The sequence below is a fragment of the Diachasma alloeum genome, unplaced genomic scaffold, assembly GCF_001412515.2.
Source record: "Diachasma alloeum isolate Michigan unplaced genomic scaffold, Dall2.0 Dall_scaffold_00271, whole genome shotgun sequence".
Lineage (NCBI taxonomy): Eukaryota > Metazoa > Arthropoda > Insecta > Hymenoptera > Braconidae > Diachasma > Diachasma alloeum.
Window position 1 is genome coordinate 758,548 of NW_021680410.1, and position 19,595 is coordinate 778,142.

A 19,595-nucleotide genomic window follows, 5' to 3' on the forward strand; every position below is an offset into this window, starting at 1 on the left:
CACGAACCGATACTGAACTAGAGACAATTAATTACGAGGATAATTGACTCATAATCATCATGGGAACGCACACAAATATGTAAATGTAGTAATGATTTAGAGGGAATGAGATATGAAAATGGTGATGAATAATGTCGAGTGTACACGCACGAAAAAATTTAATAGAGAAACCTATCGATTTCGTTAGAAAATTCTATTGAATTTCTATCAAACTTTCTATTAGTTTTTGGCTGATTCTATTGACATGTTCAGTAGAAAACATGTAATAGAAAAAGGCAACAGAATTCGATTTTTCTATATAACTTATTCTTTTCATATAATTTCTATAGAATTTGCTCGACTCAAATTTCCCATGTTTTTTTCATTCTATTAGACTTAGAAAATATCTCAATAGAATAAGTTGTATAGAAAAATTGAATTCTATTGACTTTTTCTACTGAATATTTTCTATTGAACATTTCAATAGAATCGGCCAAAAACTAATAGAACAGTTCAATAGAAATTGAATAGAATTTTCTGACGAATTTGATAGGTTTTTCTATTAATTTTTTTCGTCCGTGTAATGCAATTTGCAATGATTGTGTGTGTCACTTTACTGTCGTTATGCAGCCGTTATCTATAGAGGATGCCAAGTTGTATTTTAATAATGTGGAGATACAGGATTATTCGGTGAGAATAAGTAAACGTGTAATACAATATAGTGTAACATTATTTTATACATAATTAACTGTACATAAGTCACCAAAGAAAACAGAGAAGATACACTATCATTTTGTTAATTTGTGCCTGATTTCGAAATTATACATATATTAAATATATGGAAATGTTATATGAACGGGATTTTGGGTTTTTATTACAATCCAGGGAATTTCAGTGAAAAATCATGTATTTCAGTGTTTTTTGCATTATTTTAGGAGAAAATCAATGGAAACTGGGAATTTCAGGTCAATTATTCGGCGAAAATTAGGAAAAGGAAATTCAAGTAAGTTGTGAAATTTCCGCTTCTTTTCTACTAAAGACTATTTGAATTCACTTGAATTCTACCTGAAATTTGGAATTTCATGAGCTTATCCATCTAAAAACGAATTTTATTTTCCTCTGGAAATTGCTATCAACTTGTCCATGAAATTCCAATTTTTTTAACAGTATCAACAGTATCCTAGTGACGTAATTCATTAAACAGAATAGATAATAAATTGGTATAAAAATTACAAAAAAATCTATAAGTTTTCAATTTAACTGCGAAGTCATTTGTGTTTAGACAAAAAAAATCGCTTACATTGGGAGATATTTATTGATAAGTTATTTTGTTCATGTCGAATTGATTTATCTCGTTTTAATTGAAGAGAAGTGGCGATTTTTTCAAATTGACTCGTTAGTTTTACCACTTTGCAGTTTTCGAATCTGTGGGAGATGGAGAAATTTCTAAGGGGACCTTTTTTACATGGCGAAATGAGAGGTGCACTGAATTAACATTTCTCCATCTCTCTTATCACAAAGAAAAAAACTTTCTAGTTACCAGAATCAAGTTACTGATTATACGAAACTCGTGGTTTTCAACGGCATTGTACTGAGAATAAGAAACTGGTTGCTCAATTTCAGAATAAAAAATTCTAAAACTCAACCCCAAGAAATACACTCATTTCAAGTGGTTAAAATTTTGAAGAAAAAAAACCGTTGGGCTCTTCAAATAAGAATTATTGGTTGTCTAAATTAAGAACCTTTGCGTTCTCAAACAAACAACATTCGAAGGGACAAAATTTTCGACTAATTGAACACTAATTCAATATTAATTCAATCAAGTCGAACACAAAAATGAATAAATTAATTTTATAACACGGAGAAACATCAAAGCAAAGACGAAATGGGCGATATTTATTTATTAATTTATGATTTTCGACGGCATTCTACTGAGAATAAGGAACTGGTTGCTCAATTTCAGAAGAAAAAATGCTAAAACTCAACCTCGAAGAAAAAACACTCATTTCAAGTGATTAAACTTGAAAAAAAAAACCATTGGGTTCTTTAAACAAGAATTATTGAGTTCCTAAATTGAGCACCTACGCATTTTCAAACTAAGAACATTCGAAGGGATAAAATTCTCGAAGAATTGAACATTAATTCAACATTAATTACATCAAGTCGAAAACACACATGAATAAATTAATTTTATGACACGGAGGAATATCAATCCAAGGACGAGAATATTCATAACTTGAGAATTTTACACGAAAATCCCTAAAGTTCTAAATTACAGAACCAAGATTTTCTTAAAATTGAGAGATATTTATTGATAACTCACGATTTTCAACGGCATTCAACTAAGAATAAAGAACTCAATTGCAGAAAAAAAGTTCTAAAATTCAGCCCCAAAAAATGTACTCATTTCAATTGGTTAAACTTCTGACCAAAAGAACTATTGGGTTCTTAAAGCAAGAATTACTGGAATAACATTTGAAGGGAAAAAATTATCGATTCATTGAACACTAATTCAACATTAATTCAGTCAAGTTGAACACAAACATAAATAAATTTGTTTTAGAACACGGAGGAACATCAATTCAAGGAGGAGACTGTTCATAATTTGAGAATGCTGGTCAAAACCCCCTCAAGTTCTGAATCACAGAATCAAGAATCTCTTGGAGTAGCAAAAAATTCGAGGATAATTATGCTAAAATTGTGTAAAAAGAATTGAGAATTAGAACTTTTCCTCTGATTTTCTATAGAAAATTTTCACAAAATAAGTGAAAATTCTATTTATTTTCAGCCCTTTCCACTCAAATACTCAGTATCAACGAGTTCTTAAATTCAGAGATATCTACTGACAACAACTAATTTTTTTCTCTGTGTAGATTCAAAAATTCATGAAGAACGGATCTTCGAGTTGAGTTAAGCTATCCCCTCCTCCCCCTTCGACACTAAAATTCTCTCCAATTCTCCCACCGAATCATCACAACTTACTTTCATCTTTCACATTTCGAGCATACCATAGCGGTACCCAAAGACACTGATACGTATCGATGTCTCCACTAAATATTCATTCCATTTCTAAACTCCAGCAGTCTCTCAAGTGTGATTTGCATTCCTTTTCGTTCTCTCCTGATCGATGACAACCGATATATCAGGATGGCGATGGTGAATCGTTGTGGAGCCATCGATGCACGTGAGATCGGCTCCGGCATCGATGAGGACTCTAACAGTATCGATGAATCCACTTTCAGCTGCCACCTGAAGGGCCGTGAGTCCCTCGTCATTAGTAACTTCCAGTTGTACGAGATTAGAAGTCATCAGCAAGGAGACGACCTCATGATAACCCCTGGCTGCTGCCAGATGAACTGGAGTATTTCCACCTGCGTCCTGAGTCCTCGGGTTCTCATTTCGCTTCAGGAGTTTCTCCACTGTTTCTAGGTAATTTTTTCTCGATGCAATGTGCAGGGGGGTCTCCCCGTAGCGAGACGTCAAACCCGTTGGAGTGTGGGGTATCAAGAGATCGGCTGTATTCAAGGCCCCGAATTCGAGGGCCTCGTGCAGTGGTGTCTCTCCACGATCGTTTTTTTGTAACGGGTCACCCCCTGCTGAGAGCAGCGCTCCTATCACAGCCTCAATTTCGGGTCTGCAGTTGTCTGGGGATGAATGAATTTTAAAAACCGTGAGGATTTTTTCAATTAGTGCAATCAATTTTATTCTGTTGATTATTTTAGATCTCTTTTGGATTCATTAATTTGTTGATGCTCATTGTTGGCAACGAATTCATTAGCTTTTTTATGTTAAAATACGTAACATTTGGAAATTTTTCAGTAATTAATCAAATTCAATTAATTTATTATTATTCATATTTTTCAGATTAATTGATAATGAGTCGACAAGAAATTATGTCAATCAATTCAATAGTTTCGCTTTGGTGAATATGGAATATATTTGCAATCAATTGATTAATTAATCAATCAATTTTAGTTGATTTATTATTATTGATCTTTTTCGGATTAATTAATAATTCGTCGTTGAGAATTTATGTCACTCAGTTCAATAGTTTTATTTTGGCAAATGTGAAACATATTTGCAATCAATCGGTTAATTAATGAACCGATTTTAATGAATTAATTATTTATTATCCAGTCTTTGATAAGAATTGACTTAAATAACTTCAACATTTTTTTCCTGCAAAATGTGTAACATTTTTTAAATCAATTGATTAATTACTGCTGATAATTAATCAATTAATCGACTAATTAATTTGTCATTATGGGAATTCAAGTGCAATTTGAAATTTCGTACTGAATGTCCCATAGAACTGAACGACGAATTTATAAATGTTCCATGTTTTTCAAAACATTATAAAATTTGGTACAATATTCACGATCGAATTAAGTAGAAATGAATATGAAAATGCATACACTGTTAGAATTTCTTGAAATTTCAGTCACAATGTCATCTGATTTTTCAATGTTGTGAGTTTGAATTCAATTTCAAATGAAAACATTCGCTAAATTTCTCATTCATCTTGAAAATTCAAGAAAATTGGGTTTTTCATGTTCAAGAATCATTTACTTTTCAACGAAAGCTTAAATTTCCAAACTCATCTTGAAAACTGATCATGACATACAAATTAATGTTCAATAGATTGAAAATTCAGAGAAGTTATTGCTTGAATTTTCAAAATTTTCAAGGTTTCACGGACGAAAAAATTTAATAGAAAAACCTATCGAATTCGTTAGAAAATTCTATTAAACTATTCTATTAGTTTTTTTGGCCGATTCTATTGAATGTTCAGTAGAAAAAGTCAATAGAATTCAATTTTTCTATATAACTTATTCTATTGAGATATTTTCTATAGAATTTTCTCGGCTCAAATTTTCTAAGTTTTTTCGTTCGATTTTCTTGATGAGAAGAAAAGAAAAATGAATGAAAAAAACTTAGAAAATTTGAGTCGAGCCAATTCTATAGAAAATATATGAAAAGAATAAGTTATATAGAAAAATCGAATTCTGTTGACGTTTTCTATTGAATGTTTTCTACTGAACATGTCAATAGAATCAGCCAAAAACTAATAGAAAGTTTAGTAGAAATTCAATAGAATTTTCCAACGAATTCGATAGGTTTTTCTATTAATTTTTTTCGTGCGTGTTTTCAGTGCTGTATGAACCTGGAAATCGAGAATTACTTGGATATTCAAGAAATTAACTGCTTCGTCAATGAAGAATTCCACAGAAATTTCGTGTGACTTTGTCGTTGTTAAAAATTTCGAGCTTTTTCACTTGAAATTTCAAGAGTAATTTTCTAACAGTGTAGATGTGTTCGTCTTACCAAATGTGATTGAAGACGCTAATATATGCAAAGCACTCCGCCCCTGGTGATCTCTTTCATTGACAGCCCCTGCCTTTGCCAAAACACTGAGGGTCTCGAGAGCCTCTTGAAAGTCCACTTGAGAGACCCTCGATGAATACGCGTGGGCCAATTGACGGGTGAGCATGTGGAGCGCCGTCAAGCCACCCCCAGCTTCTTTGACACCCGAAGAACAGCCGTGTCGCAGAAGCTCCTCCACGAATTTACGGGCTTTGAATGGACCACGATTTATTATCGCACGATGAAGCGCCGTTTCACCTCGCGGGGAACGGGCGCCGGGGTTGCAACCCTTTGCCAATAGTACTCTTCAAATTAAAGAGATATTATCAGTGGAAGATACGAATGAAAACATTTCTAACTTCTCTTGAAAATTATAGTTTCTTGCAGATCCTATTGAAAAATTCCGCAAATTTTCTGCGCATTTTGTACAATAGAAATGTTCAATGGAAAATATTTTGTTTAGAAAAATAAATGGAATTTCGTTTTTATGCATTCCTTATTGTATTGCAATATTTTCAGAGGTGAATTTTTTATTCGGGTTTTTAATAGGTATTTCCGACGGAAATTTTCCGTTCTTTCGATTGAGCATGGTGCCAATTAGCTCGCGTCGTCGGAAATGCTTTAAAATCGCAAAAAAACTTTAAAATTGTGCGTGGTACCCCCTTACCCTACCTCGATTGAAGATTTTTTCTTCCCTTATCCAAAGTGACTGTTTTTACGAAACATATTTAAAAATTAGAGTGGGACTCGGATTCGTTCTATCGAAAAAAATTTTTTCTTCCAAATTTTGTTTCAAATTTTTTTCCGATTTCTCAATTTTTCTTTTTTTTATTCCAAAATTCATTATTAGGAGACGTCCGCATGAAAAGGGACCACTTTGTCGATATGGTGTTATGTATACTCTGATGATAATATTGATAACATTCCGCACATTTTCAGCCAAAAATTATCTTTATAGGGTCAAAAATGACGTTGTTGGAGAAGATGGAAAAGACAATTTAACATTGGTGCAAATGGGAGCAGCTGACACAAAAACGTAAATATCTCGAAAACTAGAATCGACAAAGTGGCCCCTTTTCATGTGGACGTCCACGTTTATGGTCCATAAGTGGTCGATAAATAATGAATTTTGAAATGAAAAAATTAAAAAAATTGGGAAAAATGAAAAAAACTAAATTTGAAAGCTCGCAAAACGAAAAAATTAATGTCATAAAATTTGAAAAAAAATTAGGCTTTTTGAATGAAGAAATTAGAAATTTTGAATGAATAAGAAGTCTCAACAAAATTTAATTTTTGAATGTACAAAACTTTTTCTATTGACCATTTCAATAGAATCGGCTAAAAACTAACAGAAAGTTCAATAGAAGTCCAGTCCGTCCACTCAGAAAAAAAATTATCAGATGAGAAATTTTTTTTCGCTCAATTTTTTTCCATCTTTTCTTTTTTTTTACTTCTGTGAAGGGATCGTCAGATTTTTTTCATAATTTACTCTTTCAAACTGAGGAATGTGTTAATAATGGTTGATAAAACCTGATTTTAACAGAAACCCAATAGAATTTTCCAGCGAATTCGCTAGGTTTTTGTATTAAATTGTTTCATGCGTGAAAGAGTGATTATTTCCATTTCCACTTAAACCCAACCAATTTCTTCTTTCAACAATGTTCAACCTGCGCTTTGTTTCAAACAAGACTCGTTTGACAACTTGTTAATTTTCTCTCAGCGCAGAATTCCAGATAAAAATCCTGCGTCCCGCATCCCGCAATTCCCCATCGCCACGCCAACAAAACCGCGCGCAAATGACCCATCAATTACCTCAAAACCTCATAACAATGATTGGTAGCAGCCACAAGTAGCGGTGGATCCCCCGAAACATTCCAATTGGGCTCATCAACATCCACAATAGCCCCCTCTCCGAGCAGCTCCTCGACTTTCCTACTATCCCCGATTCTCACAGCCTCATAAAACCCGGCGCAATCATCAGCCTCCCAGCCGTCATCACTCGCCTCATCGCCATTCCCACCCCCAACCCCCGTGGAACCATCCTCAACGCACAGCCCCTCCAACCCCTCCAACCCCCCCTCGACCCGGCACTTTAAATCCCCCTCATTACCCGGCGAATTGTAACCAGATGATTCGTTGAACTCATTTGACTCGTGACTCCCTAAACTCGCTGATGAAGCGGCACTCGCTGTCTCATCGTTGCACGAATACTCGCTCTCATCCCACGTGGAAACATCCTGTCTCCCACTTTTCCCACTATTTTCATGGACTTGAGTCCCAAATTGAGTTGAGTTTTGAGTTCCAAAATGCCCCCCCGAACGCTCCAAATCCCCCGGCTCGTCAGGATCATTTATCATTTTCTTATCTCCATCGGTGGTAACGCACACTCCACTCATTGTAAATATTTAACTATTGAATATTTATCTCCGGATTATACGAAGAGGAACCGAAGCAATAAAACTTCAGCCGAAAATCCCTTCTCCAAACTTGGAAAATAATTTTTCTATTAATTTTTCAACAATTGTTTCCCGTGATGACTCGAAATAATTCACACGAGAGTAGAAATAAATATGAAAATGCAACGAAACGCGGAAATATAATATTAGTATTGAAAAAATGTCAAATCAGAATCGAAACGTTAGCTCTCGGCGCACTTGTTCGAAGCCGAATGCAATAAACGCGAGCGAAAAAAATTTTCAAATGAACTTTAATCGTCGGACTAAAGTGTTTCCCACACACAATTCCCTACACGTGCAAAAATTGAAAACAGACACTAGCCTGTGATATGACACCAAAACTCGAGGCTGATATCCACGTATATAGAGCAACAGGTGTACGTGATTCAAGTGAGAAAAATGCGTCGACTTTGTAAACTAGTTGCTACACTTGTATCAACTCGAAAACCCGCTCTCGCAGTGTGGACTACCAGCTCTGTTCTGGCGAGGCAGTTCAGTCTTGTCTTCACCACTCTGCGCATTTTTATCCCCTCCCCACTGTTTGAGTTGTCCACTTGCCGAAGAGACAGAAAAGACGAAAAAGCGATGCAGAAGGAGCAGTGGCGTCGACAGCACTCGTTTCTCGGGAGGGGAAGAATGGGATCAGGAGAAATTTTTTCTCGCCCGATTTCTTTTCATTTTTCTTTATGGCTTCGTATGCTTCCTTTTTTCGGGGGTTTTTGCTCCTGGCAGGGGGGCGGCAGAGATTTTTTTCATAATTTAGTGGTTTTGCTAATTGCGGTTCACGTTAAGGATATTTAAAGTAGCTCTACCCTTCGGGCGGGCTCACGGACGAAAAAATTTAATAGCAAAACCTGTCGAATTCGTTAGAAAATTCTATTGAATTTCTATTGAACTGTTGTATTAGTTTTTGGCCGATTCTATTAAAATGTTCAATAGAAAATATTCAGTAGAAAAAGTCAATAGAATTAAATTTTTCTGTACAACTTATTCTATTGAGATATTTTCTGTAGAATTTCCTCGACTCAAATTTTCTAATTTTTTTCGCTTGATTTTCTTGATGAGAAGAAAAGAAAAATAGAATGAAGAAAATTTCGAAAATTTGAGTCGAGCAAATTCTACAGAAAATATATGAAAAGAATAAGTTATGTAGAAAAATCGAATTCTGTTGACCAGCCAAAAACTAATAGAAAGTTTAATAGAAATTCAATAGAATTTTCTAACGAATTCGATAAGTTTTTCTATTAAATTTTTTCGTGCGTGTTCCCATTTGTTTTTCAATTTGATAAGTTTTACACAAAATTTAATGGAAAAAACGACGTATTTTGGGCGATTTTTGGGTCTTCTTAAAATTTATGTCTTCTTTGTTGGGGCCTGGGATTTCTACCTGTACTGACCCTTCAATTGTTGAATCCTTGAGGGTTTTTACCTGATCTTCCCGCTGGGGGACTCCTCACGTTTGTCGGAAATCGTGTACACGGAATAGTATATTTCGTTACGAGTGCGGAAAAGAGTTTTTTGCACTCGTAACTCGCCTTCGGCTCGTGCTATAAACCTCCCACGAGCCAATAAACACTTTGCCCACGAGTATCGAACGATATTTTTCATCACAATGTGGGGAAAAGGGACGTTTTAGGCGCGCGAAGCGTGCCTAAAAAGTTACTCTTTCGCACAGCGTGATGAAAAATGATTTTTCATCACGCTGCGCGCAAAAGAGGTTTATAACACGGGCCGAAGGCGAGTGCAAAAAACTCTGTTATGCCTCTAGGGACGGAAAACCGTCCTCGAGGCATAAAATATCGTGTGCCACACGGCAGTAAAAGTGTTTTCATCACGCTGTGACGAAAAGTGAACTTTTCGCACGCTCCGCGTGCCTAAAAGTCCAATTTCCGCCACATTATGATGAAAAATATTGTTCGTAACTCGTGAAAAAATGTTTTTTAGCTCGTGGGATTATATCACTCGCCTTCGGCTCGTGGTATAAACCTCCCACTCGCCAAAAAACACTTTTCCGCACTCGTAACGAAATATACTATTCATCGGTGTAAGGTGTGAAGGGAATCGAATCTTCAAATTGATAGGGTTCTTCATGCGAACACGACACTTCAGCATTTTTACACGTAAATTTATGAGAAACTGCGATAATGCAATATGACTCAAAATGAATTTCAATAATTTATACATCAAACTCAATGGTTTATCATTGCAAACAATAATTTCAATTCTAAATAAGTCGCTCTCCAACACAGTCTTCGGCCTCAGGAATGTGGTGTGGTGGGGGATTTATCGATTTTATATACACAATTCGGAATGTATTGGACAGTCGAGTTATTTCTGTTATGATTCAGCTTCGACTCAGGACTGGAAATTACTTAACATCTTTATGACGATAAATCCATTGATTCGGAAATTATTAATTCTGTTATCTCAAATCTGGATTTTAAATAATGTGGGAGAATATATCTTCAGAGATTTCACAACTATTTAGACACAATTAAGAATATTTTCGCATTTTTTGCGGGAAGATTACGATTCCTGTGGCGCCATTTTTGACCCACGTTTTCCGTATCATTTTTCCTCAGGAATGCGGGAGAAATAAAGAAAAAATTCCCTCTCAATCAGTTTTTGGGATATGAGTATTTCAATACTCGTTTTTCAAGATACGAACATTTCCATAAAGCCTCTTATGCTTGAGACACCAATTCAATCACTCACATTCCCACATTTGAATTCAATGATTACATTTACAACTTAAAAACAATAAAACTCAATTTCAATGATTATTTTTCTCACTCGGATTTCAGCTAATCAGAGCGCAGTATTTGAGGCTGTCAGTTTTATTTTGGAAATTTCTACAAAATTCCCGGCGGAAATTCACTAGTAGCTTTTCAAATGTTTCTCATTTTTCAACTCATTTCACCTTTAATATTCTGTGTAACAGATCAACAAAAAGTGGGTTGTAAATGTATGGCTGTGTAAATGTATCCGGATGCTGTTCACTGCACTCTGCTTGGCCGAAATCCGAGTGGAAAAATAATCCGTCAAATACCACTCGTGCTTCAATATTAATCGGATATTTTCCGATAGCTTCCCTGCCTAGGAATGAGTGTGTCAAATTTTGCAGGTTTAAAATCCCGAGTGCGAAGCAAATTTGACACAATCGTTCCTAGGCAACGAAGCTATCGGAAAATATCCGATAATTTTGAAGGACTAGTGGTATCAGGAGGGTTTACCGAAGGTACTTATATCGCATCTTGGCGGTGGGAATACGCTTGTGACAGAGGTTTAGAATATCGTCCAGTTTATTAAGGACTATTCAATTTATTCAATAAATTTTTCTTGTAAATTGACGTTTTGAATTGTCCTGGTTCCCTTCCACCTACTCCAATAGAATATCCAACAATATTCGGTGACGTCACAAGATGTGAAAAGTGGTACGGAAAACATATGTTAAATCGTGGCGCCATACGAATCGTAATCACGTCCTTATTCGACTCGATAACGAACAGAACACTTGCTCTTGTGAAGACCCAGCGTGAGTTCTAATAAGCAGTGCTGTTATCACTTGCCTCTGTGGACCCCTCCGTTTTGTTTATACATATTGTTAAATAAGTCACCGTTAAAAAAAACAGTTTATTAAATAAAATGGGCGAAAAGAATAATGAATAAAAGGTGCAAAAAGAAGGGACATGTCCGCAGACTAAGAACAAAGATAAGAGTGACGAAAAAAGAAAGATGATCGTACATGAATTTAGTTGAGAGAGAGGAAAAGAACAAAAACGCAACAATATTATTGTCTCCAGTAAAATGAGTGGGACATAAACACAATTAATTAAACAGATTGAGGCGGTTTATTAATAAATTATTGGAGAGGAAGTACAGGAGGATGTGTCGTCGTTGATAACTTCCTAGAAAATCCAAAAGAGAGCCCGAATGAGTCATACAACTGGTCTAAGTCAGGATAATATTTGACTAAGAGATTGGAAATGTTCATATTGATCTGTGGGACATTCTGTCAATGTCCATCCTCGTGAGGTATGAGTTGAATCAAATAAATTGAAATTGCTGCAGCTATAATTAGAATTGCATGTTCAGTTGAAATTAGAGAAAATCGTTGATTCATGTCAAAAGTTGTTTATTGAACTTCAATTACAGCTGTTACATTTGATTCAATTAGATCTCGTGTTCAATAACAAACTCCTAACGTCGTTACAATGACAAAGATTACAATTCGTGAATTGAAAGAGAAAAATTATAAAGGAGTTCATGAAAATTAGAGGTAAGTTTGTATTTCAAGCTTTTAAACAATACGAGAACGAAAACTAAATTTCTTAGTGAAAATGCGTCTTCAATTGATGAGTGAGATCTTAAGAACCTCCGTTGCGATCGCCATTGATTGATTTCCTGGAAAGAATTCATTATTTTCAGTGCTCGGTTCTTAAAAAATGAGAAACTGATAAAACTCGACAATTCAGAAAATCAACTCTAGATTCTTTGTTAAATACCTCCAAAATTAATGGGTTACAGAAAAAAAGTGTAAGGACGTTTCTCGTAGAGAATTTTCTCAGTTACAGAAAGTATTTTATGCCACTCATGCCTGAAACCGGCTGGATTACACACTCGACGCTTCGCGTCTCGTGTCTAATTCAGCCGGTTTCAGGCTTCGTGACATAAAATTTTGTTCAGTACTTGTTGGGAAATTTCGTCCTTAACGTGTGTGGTTACATCACTCGCCTTCGGCTCATGCTGTAAACCCCACACACGTTAAAGACGAAATTGCCCCACACGTGCTGAAATATACTATTCTGACGTTTTCTCCTAAATCCATCATTTTTGGAGATATATTGGAATAGTCGGGATTGAACTTCAAAATTGGCTAGTTTTTCCACTTCAAATCAACGTTTTACATTTAGATCTCTTTAATAATTAGCCTTTCGCATGAAATTTTTATACTTCTGGTTATGAAAATTGAATTGAGAATATATCTTCCACTTATTTCTTCATTTTTATGAATGATAAAAAATTTTAAGTTGTGGCCGATTGCAAAGACTTTTTGATTTTTCATTATTTTTCAAAACAAAAAAATAATACATGTACAATTTTTAAATCTAATGTTTATATTCCATGGTTTTATTTAGTAACCAAGTCCAACTTGGTTAATGGCTCTAAAGGAATGCCATTAATGTCTTGAATTTAAGTGATTCCTATTTTTAGACAATTTTCTCAACTATAAAACAATATCTTCCGATATTTTCTCGTAAATCCATAATTTTTGGAGATATCTAAATTTCAAAATTTTATAATTCTTCCACTTTAACACAAAGTTTTATTTTAAAATCTGGATAATTAGGGTTTTTGGGATGAAATTTCATGCAATTCATGTTTGGATATAAAAATTTTAATTAAATTCTTTTACGCTTTGCTCTATTTTCATAAATGATAAAAACTTAGTAAATTCGGGACAAGTGAACAGATTTTTTATTATTTTTCAAAACCAAAAAAATATCTAGAACCGTTTTCCCCCCGAAGGGAAGAAAACGTATATTTTAGGTCTTGCCGAGGCTTGACCCTTCGGAGATTACCTTGCGTATCCTAACCATGCAAAATGCCCAAAGTGTCAGAAAATGGCTCCATCTGTGAGGGAATAGGGGAACCTGGATCCGAGTTTCAAGTGCGGCTAGTGACGGATGGCGTCATTCACAGATCAGTATTATCTCCGAAACATGAGGAATAGGTAAAAGCCATTCCTCATGCTCCCGTTGGCGGCAAGGCCTTACTCGGGTCAAGCCTCGGCAAGACCTAAAATATACGTTTTCTTCCCTTCGGGGGGAAAACGGTTCTATTTTATGTCTGTGCCTTCGGCTTGACCCTTCGGAGAGATGTCTATAGTCTGCCGGCACTTGAAAATGTATTGTGACCTCATGTACTTTGTGAATAAACATTTTATTTTCCACACAGAAAGTACATGGAATGAAAAAATATAAAGAAGCATATTCGGTACTAGACTGGTGTGAAGCTCCCAGTCAGAGAACCCTTCGAAATTGNTACTGATCTGTGAATGACGCCATCCGTCACTAGCCGCACTTGAAACTCGGATCCAGGTTCCCCTATTCCCTCACAGATGGAGCCATTTTCTGACACTTTGGGCATTTTGCATGGTTAGGATACGCAAGGTAATCTCCGAAGGGTCAAGCCGAAGGCACAGACATAAAATATTCAAGTTTTTAAATATCATTTTCATATTCCACAGTTTTATTCAATAAAAAAAAGCCATCTAAAAATTCACTTTGTAATTACTACCATCTAATTAGGCTAATGACTCTAAATTAATTCCATTAATGTCTTAAATTCAAGTGATTCCTTTTTTTAGAGAATGTCCTCAATTATAAAACATTTTCTTCTAAACTCATAATTCTTAGAGATATCTAAATTTCAAAACTGTCTAATTTTTCCACTTCAACAAACACTGATTTACTTTTAAGTCTCGATAATTCGAGTTTTCGATTAAATTTGCTTCAATTCACTTCTGCACATGAAAATAGAACCGAATTAATTAAATTCTTCCACCCATTTCTCAATTTTCATAAATGATAAAAATTAATAAGTTGTGGCTGAAAAGACGAAAGACTTCTTGATTTTTCATTATTGTTCAAACCAAAAAAATACCTATTCAAGTTTTTTAATATCATTTTCATACTCCATAGTTTTATTCAATAAAAATTCATGCAAAAATTCACTTTGTAATTACTAGCGCCTAATTAGGTTAATGACTCCAAATGAATTCCATCAATGTCTTGAATTCAAGTGATTCAAGCCTAAGGCCCTAATATATACCATTTTTGTTTACCTGCTGCGAGACCGTGACGCTGATCTTGACCTAGTGCGACGAGGACTGCGATCCTTTGAATCGGATCTTCCCTTGCTGCGTGACCGTCCACGCCTGTCATTGGCACTTCTGCTGCGTGAACGACTGCGTGATGATGAGCGTGAACGCTTGTTGCTACGTGATCTTGATCGTGATCTTGAATTAGACCTAAAATTTGGTTAATAAATGATGAAGACACTAAGCTGTGAATTTGTTCTGTCAATAATCGAGCAAAATCTAGTGACAAATCCCAACAAATCCCCTACATTTCACTAAATCAAACCAAAACAATTCTTCAAAAAAAATTCATCTCCTCGTTTTCCTCGACTATTGAAGTCCTTCACAGCTTAATTCACATAATCAACGAATTATCATCTTTTTTATCAGCTGCAAAACAAGAGTACAGAATTTTACAGCATGAAATAAAAGAAAAATATACCATTTATCTTGGGATGAATAAATTTATCAAGTGAAACAAATAATTAATAATTTTGAATAATTCAGTGATTATCATTTTTCATCAAGACAATTTCATTAATATAAAAATAAATTCTTACTTATTTTACAGTAAATAGTGATGTATACAGATGCATACCGTTGATATGTATCTGTATACCCATTTTTACCGGTTCAATTGTTTTATTGATCTTACTATTAAATCGCAGGTGAGAGCTGAGCGTACACACACGCAGTGTCAAATACGTGGGCCAGAACGTACTAGTGAGAAGATCTAGACGAGGTGTCATTTTATGCAGATGAAATCACGCGAGGGTCTCGCGAGATGAACACAGTTGACGCAGAGTGGCTAGATGGGGCCTATCGACGACGACGACGACGACTAAATATTTTTTTTTGTTTTGTATTTTTTATTCATTTTTTTTTTCATTTGACATTCGAACAATTACGGAAATTAAGAGATAATTCGTCCCCCACTGGCTGGTGGTATCTCGAAGTGCGCCGAAGTAGACGTGTTTGCACTAGCCACCCCCCGTCTGGTCGGTGTATATTCGTTTTTTCACCCATATTTGGTATTCAGGGACGACGGGCGTGCAGAAGGAATACCCAAAAGTAGGTGCTCTACGCTGACAACTACGCAGTGTGTGTGTGTCAATTTTTTTTGTTATATAGAGATTTTTTCAAGGAATGATAGTTTTTCGATCGACTGAAGGTGCCCATAGGCGGACTCTCGCGGACTATTGGCAGGTTGATTCAACATTTCTACGCATGAGCTGTTTCACACAATGCGTATTTTTGAGTTAATGGTTTTTGTTTTTTTTAATCCACACTGTCAGCTGGATCTCCTATAAATAACGTTGGGATGATTACATCTGTAATATTTACCCTGTAATCATTGACTGTTTTTTTTTGTCTGTTGTGGGGTAAGGATGTTTATACTGATGGGGGGACGTGGGCATTCGAGAGTTTTTGGGGTGGGGCGCCTGTTGCTTTTGGGTTGGTGACAATTTTTAGCGAATGGATCGTTAATTTTTTGGTGATTTTTCACGTCGGCTAGTATTTTGGGTCAGTTTTTTTGAGTCTTTTGGAGTGATTGAATTGTCAGCTGTAGTTTCTAGGGAAAATTCTTGAAATGAGGACTGATCGCTCCGCTCGTCAACCCCCATATGATCCAAATATGATCCTCATCTGACCCCCATGACCCTTCTTTGGACCCTTAATCTGACCCTTGCAACCCTTATTTGAATCCTTAATCTGACCCTTGTTATAATCCTCGTGATTCTTATTTTGACCTTGATGACCTTTAGTTTCTAACACTTGGTTTTTTACCCCCATGACCCTATTGAGACCCTTTAGACCCTCAATCTGATCCTTGTGACCCTTATTGACTCTTAATCTGACCCTTGATACTCTTATTTGGACACAATCTAGCCCTTAGTCTTGTGACCCTTAACCTGACCCATAACCCTTATTCTGATCTTTATAACCCTGTTTTGAACCTTGTGACTCTTAATTTTGAAATCTTGATTACGAGTATCAAATTTTGGTCACCAGAAGTCGATTTGAATTTTTATAATATAAAGAGAAAACTGATTTATGACATTTTTATTAATTCCCTTTTGTTTCGAAGTGTGGAGTACGCTCGATACAAATAAAATGTAATGACTTCTCATCAACGGAAAATTATGAAACCAATATGTAATTGAAGTTACAGTATTCCTTTCTTCGTTGTTATTTATTTGGTTGAGTTAAATTCCATAGTTTTGGAAATAATCAATTTTAAAGAAAGTCATTCAAATTTTCATGAATATCCGTGAGGGGTTAATCAGTCAATTTTCTGAGATTTCAATGGAAACCCCAATTCCATTTGATAACACTTCATGTAAGGATGTTTGATTTTCAAAATTACTTCTAAAATGAAAAAAATTCCCAAAACATTCAGAAAGACTGATTCAGGGTAAACTCCACTGAATTTTCCATTAAAAAATCCGTCAATTTCACAAAAATTCACTGAAAATTAAGCATTAAATCTAATAAAACCCTAAGAACTCTATAAGGATTAAGGATTCTATGACCACTGTCTAAATGCCTCAGTCCACCTGAAATTCCACTCAAATCGATATTCAATCTTCCGAATGACCTCCAGTGGTCGTCTGTCCCATCCACTGTCACAAAATTCAAAACCAAACCCAAATATTCCCAAATTCCAACACATCACGAATCCATCAACGAACTTCGAGTCCTCAATGCCACCATCCCCACCCCTCCAATTCCACACATGCCCGCCAATCCCCCTCCTCCCGCCGAAACCGATCTCCAGTCTCCCCTTCCCAAAAAAAATCGATTTCCCTCCCCCAAAAAGCCCTCACCGCCAAAAAACCATATAAACATCCTTACTCCCCTCGTCTCAAGTGTAATCACATTAAAAAGTTCACATCCACAGAAAATAAAAAAATTGAAAGATCAAGGAAAAAAAAATCAATAATTGATGTCCAAAAACATGGAAAAACAATAGCAATGATTAATCCTCATGATTAATAAAATCGAGTAAAACGATGAATTTACCTGCGTTTGCGTCCGCCCCTGTGCCTGGGACAGTCCCTGGCATAGTGGCCACGCTCACCACACTCGTAGCATCGATCCTCAGGATGGAAGGGTCTACCACCAGCTCCACCACGTCTGGAGCCACCCCCACGATCCCTCAGACGTTTTCCATTGGAATGCTCGACCCTAGCCCTCCTTCCGCATATTGTTCTGCCATCCAAACCCCTGACGGCGTCATCGGCGTCACGCGCGTCCTCAAACTCGACGAATGCAAAACCCGGTGGATTCCTAGCCACCCAAACATTTCTCAGAGGTCCGTAGTATGAAAAAGCATCCTCAAGGTCTTGCTTTGTTGCACTGCTGCCGAGATCTCCGACATAGATCTTACAATCGGACGGATAGCGTGACATCTGCAAGGAGAGAGCGAGAGAAAAAATTATTTTTTCCCCCGACTTTTATCAGTAAAAATCAAGGCGGATAACCACGCCGCAATGACCAGAACGCTTCACTCACCGTACTCATGTTTTATCGAAGTGAAAAGTTGTTAAAATCCTCTCCACATTCGTTGAAATGCACCACTGCAGCTCCCACGCAGTGAGAGATAAAATTCCCTCAATTTTCACGGTTTATTTCGGTAAAATCAATGCGTGCCTTGTGTTCCGACCGAGACTCCTCCACAAAATGGTGGTCATCGGCTTCGGGTGTTTATTGAGTTGTGGCGAATAATAATTTCAACCGCCAGTTGGCGTTAGGTCCGTCTCTCATTGGCTATCAACTCGTAATTTCCCCGATTCTGACCAATGGGAGGACGGGTTAGAGAAGTTATTTCGCAACTTTGAGAGCTGATGAGCGCTTCTTGATGAGACACGGATGGCTTTCATGTTGTTTCAATCGGAGACGATTTTAATTGGGGTAAATTGAAAGATTTGTTTCTTTGGGAATATTGAGGGAACACGTGTGGAAAAATTGTTTGTAGCTAGAGAACATGAAGGGCCGTGAAGGCATTTTATATTGAAATGTATCGTAATCACGTCAAAACCACGTGACGGCTTATCCTCAATTCTGATTGGTCAATGGTCGTGTGAAGTTAGTGGTTGAAGACACGAGGCATTTTCGAATTCTTCAAATACAGAAATTATTCTTTGCGTCGTAATTGTGAACGGGGAAAATGCATGATTTTTTTTCAATTTTCTAATCTCAAGTTTGGGACCTGAACAATTGGGCATGAAGGTCAATTCTTTCTAATTTCCTCATTCACACATTCCTCGTAACATATGGTTAGCTAAACGGCAAAAATTGTGGAGAAATATTGCCTCGATGTTTCATGATCCTATATTAAAATTTAATTGAAAATCAGTCTTTTTAAAGGCGAATTTTTAGGTCATGACGTCAGGCAAACGGTCAGGTAATGCTTCATTGGTCGAAAAAAAAGAGAGAAGGGAGTTGTCATCTTCCATTGGCCAAGGCGCACCTCAAGATTGGGTTAGGTTGGCTCAAGCCGTTCTGTGATTGGTCCAGCGCTCGACCGTCTGTGTGACGTCATTAGCGATTTCAAAGCGTTTGTGACTGAAAAATGAATTATTCAAGTCCCAAACTTCAGATTAGAAAATGGAAAAAAATTCATGCAAGTTCCCTATTTTTTTGGTAAATAGGTTATCAAAAAAAAAGCTTCTCAAAGGGTTTGAAATCTTCGACTTTTAACAATTAATTATTAATTATTAATTATTAGTAATTATTAATTTGCGGTTAGAGTGCTAGACTCGTATGCCAATGATCCGGGTTCGCTTTCCGGCACCGGCGGTCAAAATTTATAGCGCTCTAATCTCACAGTTTCACTGCCGAGCAGTAGTCCCGTCAAAAGGACGACTGTACCAGGGCAGGTTTTTCCCTCGAATGAGGTTTTCCCTCCCTTCAACAAATGCGGTACAGGG

The 19,595-nt window shown here is 36.3% G+C and overlaps 2 protein-coding genes across 3 annotated transcripts; both read right to left on the reverse strand.

The window, feature by feature from the left end:
• Positions 1-698: 698 nt before the first annotated feature.
• On the reverse strand, positions 699-8,260 carry LOC107037830 (serine/threonine-protein phosphatase 6 regulatory ankyrin repeat subunit B). Its single transcript, XM_015256597.1, has 3 exons — positions 7,156-8,260; positions 5,305-5,648; positions 699-3,623 (listed from the first exon to the last, which is right to left on the reverse strand). The coding sequence occupies exons 1-3, from the start codon at positions 7,737-7,739 to the stop codon at positions 3,067-3,069; spliced, it is 1,485 nt and encodes a 494-aa protein (XP_015112083.1). The 5' UTR covers positions 7,740-8,260; the 3' UTR covers positions 699-3,066.
• A 3,657-nt stretch (positions 8,261-11,917) lies between these two features.
• On the reverse strand, positions 11,918-18,382 carry LOC107037912 (serine/arginine-rich splicing factor 7). Of its 2 annotated transcripts, none has more exons than XM_015256739.2 (4): positions 18,178-18,382; positions 17,686-18,074; positions 14,647-14,820; positions 11,918-12,203 (listed from the first exon to the last, which is right to left on the reverse strand). In XM_015256739.2, exons 1-4 carry the CDS (start codon positions 18,184-18,186, stop codon positions 12,167-12,169), a joined length of 609 nt encoding a protein of 202 aa, XP_015112225.1. In that variant the 5' UTR covers positions 18,187-18,382; the 3' UTR covers positions 11,918-12,166. The 2 variants fall into 2 exon arrangements, with proteins under 2 accessions (XP_015112225.1, XP_015112224.1); XM_015256738.2 differs by having other exon boundaries at positions 14,647-14,832.
• Positions 18,383-19,595: the final 1,213 nt, after the last annotated feature.

What these genes read in the sequence shown, in the direction of transcription:
- LOC107037830 (XM_015256597.1), bottom strand. Translation starts at nt 7,739, where the DNA reads ATGAGTGGAGTGTGCGTTACCACCGATGGAGATAAGAAAATGATAAAT. An exon ending in CATTGTTATGAGGTTTTGAG is followed by an intron (nt 5,649 to 7,155) that starts GTAATTGATGGG and finishes TTTAATTTGAAG; the next exon opens with AGTACTATTGGCAAAGGGTT. An exon ending in AGCGTCTTCAATCACATTTG is followed by an intron (nt 3,624 to 5,304) that starts GTAAGACGAACA and finishes ATTCATCCCCAG; the next exon opens with ACAACTGCAGACCCGAAATT.
- LOC107037912 (XM_015256738.2), bottom strand. An exon ending in AGGGGCGGACGCAAACGCAG is followed by an intron (nt 14,833 to 17,685) that starts GTAAATTCATCG and finishes ACCAAATTTTAG; the next exon opens with GTCTAATTCAAGATCACGAT. An exon ending in GCGTCACGGTCTCGCAGCAG is followed by an intron (nt 12,204 to 14,646) that starts GTAAACAAAAAT and finishes AATTCTTTCCAG; the next exon opens with GAAATCAATCAATGGCGATC.